The sequence below is a fragment of the Ailuropoda melanoleuca genome, chromosome 7, assembly GCF_002007445.2.
Source record: "Ailuropoda melanoleuca isolate Jingjing chromosome 7, ASM200744v2, whole genome shotgun sequence".
In the NCBI taxonomy this organism is placed as follows: domain Eukaryota; kingdom Metazoa; phylum Chordata; class Mammalia; order Carnivora; family Ursidae; genus Ailuropoda; species Ailuropoda melanoleuca.
The window spans coordinates 14,437,756-14,446,224 of NC_048224.1; the positions used below are offsets into that span (position 1 = coordinate 14,437,756).

Below are 8,469 nucleotides of genomic sequence, written 5' to 3' on the forward strand. Positions count from 1 at the left end.
CTTCACTTATCTGGACAATTAACTCACATAGTTTACTTTATTGTGATTGTGATGATTGCAATGCGGGGCTTGATCCCAGAACCCTGGGATCATGACCTGAGCCGAAGGCAGACACTTAACTGAGCCACACAGGTGCCCCAAAGCTATGATTCTAGTGCCTGAATTTTTATGGGGAATTTGCTTCATGTAGACGCGATTAAATTCTGTGCAATGCTGCTCACTGCGGGGCTGGGCTGTCATTACTGTAGGTACTATGTGGAGATGCAGGAGAAGATGCGGAGTGTCATGCAGCCAAACTCCTTGAAGTCATCATCCTTCAGTGCAAAGGAAAGGGAATCGATCAGGTAATACACGTGTGGAAAGTCTGTACTTGTTTGTGTTGAAAATTCACCTGCCTGAATGACGTTTTGTTTATATTTGATGGAAAATTAAAAAGATAGCCTGTAGTTTGTGCTTGCTGGTACAAATCCTATTTAAATGACAAAGAAAAATACCCATGCAGTTTGAAAATTGCACCCTGCATTCTAGTTGAGAAAGAAGTAAACAGGAAAATATGTAATAATTTAAGAGGCAATCAAGCAAGTCATTAAGGAGATAAATATGTAAATTCTACTCTGTAGGTTTTCCAGAGATTTGCAATTTCCCTTTGTTTTTATGCATTCTATTGAAATATTCTCAGATATATTCTTTTTATCAGAATTGAAGATACCATGCATAAAAGAAAAAGTTTAGTGATTTAAAAAGCACTATAAATTTTCGACAAAGATTAATTCGATGTTTGATAGAATCATGGCATGATAGAGAAGTGTTGTTCAAGTAAAATTGTGGAGTTGTCTTTTTTCTTTCAGTTCTGTAACTCTTGCTCCATGTATTTGCTTTGTAACAGCTTTATTGAGCTATAATTCACATATCATATAATTCACTCCTTTACATTGTACATACCTCAGTGAATTTGAGTATATTCACAGAATCATGCAACTATTACGACAGTCAGTTTTAGAGCATTCCCTCACTGTCCCCCACAGAGCTCTGTACCCTGTAGTAATCACTCCGCATTTCCCCTTAACACTCACCCCCCACCCTANCGTTTGATAGAATCATGGCATGATAGTTAGAGAAGTGTTGTTCAAGTAAAATTGTGGAGTTGTCTTTTTTCTTTCAGTTCTGTAACTCTTGCTCCATGTATTTGTTTTGTAACAGCTTTATTGAGCTATAATTCACATATCATATAATTCACTCCTTTACAGTGTACATACCTCAGTGAATTTGAGTATATTCACAGAATCATGCAACTATTACGACAGTCAGTTTTAGAGCATTCCCTCACTGTCCCCCACAGAGCTCTGTACCCTGTAGTAATCACTCCGCATTTCCCCTTAACACTCACCCCCCACCCTAGGCAACCATCACTCTACTTTCTTATTTTAGAGATTTGCCTATTTTAGACATTTCATATAAATAGAATCATGTGGTCCTTTGTGAATGACTTTTCTCACTCAGCACAATGTTTTAAAGGTTCACCCGTGTGGGAGCATGTATACTAGTACCTCATTTCTTTTTATTGCCAAATATTCCGTTGCGTAGATATATCACATTTATTTTAGCTGTTCATCAGTTGATGGACATTTGGATTTTTTCCACTTTATTATTTTTAAAGTAAGCTCCATGCCCAATGCAGGGGCTTGAACTCGCAACTCTGGAATCAAGAGTCTCATGTTCTATCAACTAAACCAGCCAGGCTCCCCTGATTATTTCCTCTTTTTGGCTATTATGAATAATGTTATGAACATTTGTATGCAGACTTTTGTGTCGACATGCTTTCATTTCTTTTGGTATATATCTACGAGTGGTAATTCTATGTTTAACCATTTGAGGACCTGCCATATTGTTTCTCCAAGGCAGCTGCACCATTTCCCATTTCTGTCAGCAGGGAGCGAGAGTTCCAGTTTGTCTGTACCCTCATCAGCTCTTGCCTTGTCTTTTCGCTATAGCCATCCTTGTAGGTGTGAAGTAGTATCTTGTGGTTTTGATTCGCATTTGCTTGATGGCTAATGATGTTGAGCGTCCTTTCATGTGGCCATTTGCTTATCTTTTTTTGAGAAATGTGTGTTCAGATTCTTTGCCCATTTTAATTGGGTTATTTGTTTATTATTGAGTTACAGAGGTTACTTATAGATTCTAAATTCAAGTCCATTATCAGATACGCAGTTTGCAAAAATTTTCTCCCAATTTCTGGATTGGCTTATCAGTTTCTTAATGGTGTCCTTTGAAGCAGTTTTTAATTTTGATGATGCCCAGTATATCTATTTTTTTTTCTTTTGCTGCGTGTGGTTGGTGTTGTATTTAAGAACCCATTGCTAAATCGGAGTCTACAAGGAGTTCCTTCTTTTTTCTTCTAAGAGTTTTATAGCTTTAGCTCTAACATTTAGGTCTTTAATTCATTTTGAGTTAATTTTTCTGTGTGGCAGGAGGAAGGAGTTTAAATTCATTATTCTGCATGTGGATAGAAAGTTGTCTCAGTATCATTTGTTGAAAAAGCTGTTCTTTCCCTATTGAATTGTCTTGGCACCGTTGTCAGATGAGTTGACTATAAACATGAGGATTTATTTCTGGGTTTTCATTCTGGTTAATTTTTTTATCCTTAATCCAGGACTACACTGTCTTTGTTATTATAACTTTGTAGTAAGTTTTGAAATTAGGAAGTTTGAGTCTTCCAATTTTGTTCTTTTGCAAGACTGTTTTGGCTATTCTGGGTCCCTTGAGTTTCCATTATGAAATTTAGGATCAGCTCATCAGTTTCAGCAAAGAAGTCAGCTNTTTTGTAACAGCTTTATTGAGCTATAATTCACATATCATATAATTCACTCCTTTACAGTGTACATACCTCAGTGAATTTGAGTATATTCACAGAATCATGCAACTATTACGACAGTCAGTTTTAGAGCATTCCCTCACTGTCCCCCACAGAGCTCTGTACCCTGTAGTAATCACTCCGCATTTCCCCTTAACACTCACCCCCCACCCTAGGCAACCATCACTCTACTTTCTTATTTTAGAGATTTGCCTATTTTAGACATTTCATATNCAGCTGTTTTTTTTTAAGTTGCAAATGTTTTTTTTTAAAACAGTTAAGAAAGTCAAAGAACGTCAAAGAATTTCCTATTTTTCAAAATTACATAATTACCTTTAGTGGAGCTTGTGTATGTGTGCATACGTGTGTGTGAGTGTGTGTGTGTGTGTGTGTGTGTATGTGTGTCTTTGTCTTTGAACTGCCTTCTGGGTCACTTGCTTTCAGCTTGAGCTTCCTTTAGTATTTTTTATAAGGTAGGTCCGCTAACAGTGAAATCTGTTTTTGTTTTCTGAGAATGTTTCTAGTTTATTTTCAATTTTGAAAGACAGTTTTTACTGAATTCTTGGTTGACAGTTTTTTTCTTTCAGCAGTTTGAATATACCATCCTTCTGGTCTCTGTTGTTTAACAGTTGTTAATCTTATTAGCATTCCCTTGTACTTGGCAATGATGTATGTTTTTTCTTATGCTGCTGTCAACATTTTCTCTTTCTTTTACCATTTTTACTATGAAATGTCTCTGTATTTATCTTACTTGGAATTTGTTGACTTTCTTGGATGTGTATTTTTTTCACATTTGGAAAGTCTCCAGCCATTAGTTCTTCAAATAATTTTTCTTCTTTCTCTTCCTTCTCTCCTTCTGATGCTCCTGTTATACATATGTTAGTGTGCTTAATGGTGTTCCACATGTCTTTGAGGCTCTGATCATTTTTCTTTATTCTTTCTTTTCTCTGGTCTTTGGATTGTTACTCCTTTTCAGTTTGTCTTTAGGTTTGCTGATTCTCTCTTCTGCCAGTTCTTATCTATTGTTGAGTCTCTGTAGTGCATTTTTCATTTTGTTTATAGTACTTTTTTTTTTTTCTTAAGGCGGGCTCTGTATCCAACATGGGGCTTGAACTCAAGACCCTGAGATCAAGAGTTGCATGCCCTACTGGCTAAGCCAGCCAGGCGCCCCCCATAGTACTTTTAAACTCTAGAATTTCCATTTGATTCTTTTTATAATTTGTATGCCCTAATAGATATTTTATATTTGATGAGACATGGTCATCATAGCTTACTGTAACTTTAAAAATGGTTTCCTTTATTCTCTAAACATTTAGAATGGCTGTTTTGAAGTTTTCGAAGCCCGTGTTTGAGTTCTGACCCCAGGAGGATTCTTCATGATCATCTCTTTCCTTGCTTTTCCCACGTGAACTGCTAGCTCAGAGTTTGTCTTCTTCTTTTAATTAGGAGGAGCCACCAGCCTCCTCTTATTTGCTTACCACCAAGTTCTCCATTGTGTTTGAGAGTGACCCTCCAGCTTTCTTTTTGTATTGATAAAGTTTTACACATATTTTTGAAGGCTCATTTTCTCCTTCAATGAGCAGTGTTTTAGGGATGACAAAATAAGGAGGTAGTAAAGCACAGGACTTGATTGAGAAGAGAAGGGAGTAGAGAAGGGTTTAGTTCTGTTGACTGGCTTTTGGAAAGTTTTGAGCAGTAGGATCTAATAATGCCATAAAGGTATAGAATAAATCCACGCCAAAGAGTTTGGAATCTCTCCTGTAAGCCAGAAGTGGGCAAGCTATGGCCTCTGGGCCACATCCAGCCTGTGACCTGTGTGTATGGCCTAGGAATGAAGAATGGTTTTTACATTTTTGAAGGGATGTTTAAAAAAGTATGCAACAGAGATTGTATGTAGCCTACAAAATTGAAAATATTACTAAGAAATTTTAAAAAATATTTATTTACTAATTTTTGAGAGCAAGAGAAAGCATGAGTAGGAGGAGGGGCAGAGGGAGAGGGAGAGAGAGAATCTCAAGCAGGCTCCACACCCAGGGTGTATCCCAACGTAGAGCTCCATCTCATTACTCTGAGATCATGACCTGAACCAAAATCAAGAGTTGGTTGCTTAGCTGACTGAGCTACCCAGGCGCCCCAAAGTTGAAAGTATTACTAAATATTTACAAAAAGTTTACCAACCCTTGCCATAAATAATTGAACAGAGAATCCACTGAGCAGAGAAATGACATGATCAAAGATAGGCACTTAGAATGATGAGTCTGCTGGCAGTATCCTTAATCTAAACAGGTGTTCTGCATACACTGGGCTATGAAGATGAGCGAGGAGGCTACTAGCTAATTGAAGTCTGAGGGTACTGGTTCTGCTCTAGGCTAATAGCATTGGGAATAGAAGACTAGAACAAGATTTACAGTGGGGACCATTGCAAACATTGTACTGAAAACACCTGAAAAAAACAAGTTGTTAGATGAGGAGGGCAGGAGAAAGCCCAAGAACACAGGTTTACCTTGGAAAGTTATAAAGCTGACTTTCAACAAATACAAAAAGTGTGGATACCAGTAGATAGGAATAGAGTGATACTGCTTAAACTGTGACCATTTAATGGTGTTAGTAGGTGTTCATTACAAAAAGTATTCAATGGTCAGAAAGCCTCGGAAATATTGGGTAAAACAAAATTCAACAGATTTCATTATTGCCTGACTTCTAGTGCCTTTATCTGATCTAAGAGGGTGTTAGTATCTGTGTATTCCAAATTAATTTAACTCTGGGATGTTTTTGTTTTCCAAACGCAAGGAAAATCTATTAATTGTTGTGAAGGTGCTGTTTGGATAATGCTGATAAAGAGATGTCTTGAGGTAGAAAGAAGGGGTGTGGAAGCTTAAGTCCAATAGCTTTATCTTCTCAGTAAAACAGGAAGGGTTGTAGAAAGTAGAAAAAGTTAAAATTTCAGTATGGAGGAGTCTAATATGTAATAAAGAGTTGAATAAAAGAATGCTTTTATTAAAATCAACTACCCTATGATCCAGCAATTGCACTTCTAGGTATTTACACAAAGAATACAAAAATACTAATTTGAAGGGATACGTGCACTCCAGTGTTTATAGCAGTATTAACAGTAGCCAAATTATGGAAAGAGCCCAAATGTCCATCAACTGGTGAATGGATAAAGAAGATATGGTATTTATACAGTGGAATATTACTCAGCCGTAAAAAAGAGTGAATGAAATCTGTCCATTTGCAATGACATGGATGGAGCTAGAGAGTATTATGCTAAGCAAAATAAGTCAAAGACAAATACCATATGATTTCACTCATGTGGAATTTAAGAGACAAAACAAACACANTGACCCTCCAGCTTTCTTTTTGTATTGATAAAGTTTTACACATATTTTTGAAGGCTCATTTTCTCCTTCAATGAGCAGTGTTTTAGGGATGACAAAATAAGGAGGTAGTAAAGCACAGGACTTGATTGAGAAGAGAAGGGAGTAGAGAAGGGTTTAGTTCTGTTGACTGGCTTTTGGAAAGTTTTGAGCAGTAGGATCTAATAATGCCATAAAGGTATAGAATAAATCCACGCCAAAGAGTTTGGAATCTCTCCTGTAAGCCAGAAGTGGGCAAGCTATGGCCTCTGGGCCACATCCAGCCTGTGACCTGTGTGTATGGCCTAGGAATGAAGAATGGTTTTTACATTTTTGAAGGGATGTTTAAAAAAGTATGCAACAGAGATTGTATGTAGCCTACAAAATTGAAAATATTACTAAGAAATTTTAAAAAATATTTATTTACTAATTTTTGAGAGCAAGAGAAAGCATGAGTAGGAGGAGGGGCAGAGGGAGAGGGAGAGAGAGAATCTCAAGCAGGCTCCACACCCAGGGTGTATCCCAACGTAGAGCTCCATCTCATTACTCTGAGATCATGACCTGAACCAAAATCAAGAGTTGGTTGCTTAGCTGACTGAGCTACCCAGGCGCCCCAAAGTTGAAAGTATTACTAAATATTTACAAAAAGTTTACCAACCCTTGCCATAAATAATTGAACAGAGAATCCACTGAGCAGAGAAATGACATGATCAAAGATAGGCACTTAGAATGATGAGTCTGCTGGCAGTATCCTTAATCTAAACAGGTGTTCTGCATACACTGGGCTATGAAGATGAGCGAGGAGGCTACTAGCTAATTGAAGTCTGAGGGTACTGGTTCTGCTCTAGGCTAATAGCATTGGGAATAGAAGACTAGAACAAGATTTACAGTGGGGACCATTGCAAACATTGTACTGAAAACACCTGAAAAAAACAAGTTGTTAGATGAGGAGGGCAGGAGAAAGCCCAAGAGCACAGGTTTACCTTGGAAAGTTATAAAGCTGACTTTCAACAAATACAAAAAGTGTGGATACCAGTAGATAGGAATAGAGTGATACTGCTTAAACTGTGACCATTTAATGGTGTTAGTAGGTGTTCATTACAAAAAGTATTCAATGGTCAGAAAGCCTCGGAAATATTGGGTAAAACAAAATTCAACAGATTTCATTATTGCCTGACTTCTAGTGCCTTTATCTGATCTAAGAGGGTGTTAGTATCTGTGTATTCCAAATTAATTTAACTCTGGGATGTTTTTGTTTTCCAAACGCAAGGAAAATCTATTAATTGTTGTGAAGGTGCTGTTTGGATAATGCTGATAAAGAGATGTCTTGAGGTAGAAAGAAGGGGTGTGGAAGCTTAAGTCCAATAGCTTTATCTTCTCAGTAAAACAGGAAGGGTTGTAGAAAGTAGAAAAAGTTAAAATTTCAGTATGAAGGAGTCTAATATGTAATAAAGAGTTGAATAAAAGAATGCTTTTATTAAAATCAACTACCCTATGATCCAGCAATTGCACTTCTAGGTATTTACACAAAGAATACAAAAATACTAATTTGAAGGGATACGTGCACTCCAGTGTTTATAGCAGTATTAACAGTAGCCAAATTATGGAAAGAGCCCAAATGTCCATCAACTGATGAATGGATAAAGAAGATATGGTATTTATACAGTGGAATATTACTCAGCCGTAAAAAAGAGTGAATGAAATCTGTCCATTTGCAATGACATGGATGGAGCTAGAGAGTATTATGCTAAGCAAAATAAGTCAAAGACAAATACCATATGATTTCACTCATGTGGAATTTAAGAGACAAAACAAACAAACATGGTGGGGGGGTGCAAAATAAGAGAGGCAAACCAAGAAACAGACTCTTAACTATAGAGAACAAACTTATGGTTACCAGAGGGGAGGTGGATGGGGGGATGGATTAAATGGGTGATGGGGGTTAAGTAATGCACTTGTGATGAGCACTGGGCGTTGTATGTTAGTGTTGAATCATTAAATTCTGTACCTGAAACTAAAAAAAAAGAAGAAAAAGAATAGCTCTTAGTTCAATGGACCCACTTGAAGTTAACAAGTAAAAATTTGTAGTGTAATATAGTGGGTTTCTACTCCTAAAACTGGTTTGCAGAAGGATTGGAAAATTGTTATTCAAGAATTTTTTTTTAAAGATTTTTTATTTATTTATTCGACAGAGATAGAGACAGCCAGCGAGAGAGGGAACACAAGCAGGGGGAGTGGGAGAGGAAGAAGCAGGCTCATAGC

General features: G+C 37.1%; 1 protein-coding gene across 1 annotated transcript in view; it reads left to right on the forward strand.

Annotated features, from left to right (window-relative positions):
- The window catches only part of LOC100476200 (importin-8), a 55,757-nt gene that overhangs the window by 21,617 nt on the left and 25,671 nt on the right, over positions 1-8,469 (forward strand). The window contains exon 11 of the mRNA XM_034665553.1: positions 249-344. Within this exon, the coding sequence (XP_034521444.1) occupies positions 249-344 (96 nt within the window). The remainder of the gene's footprint in view (positions 1-248; positions 345-8,469) is intronic.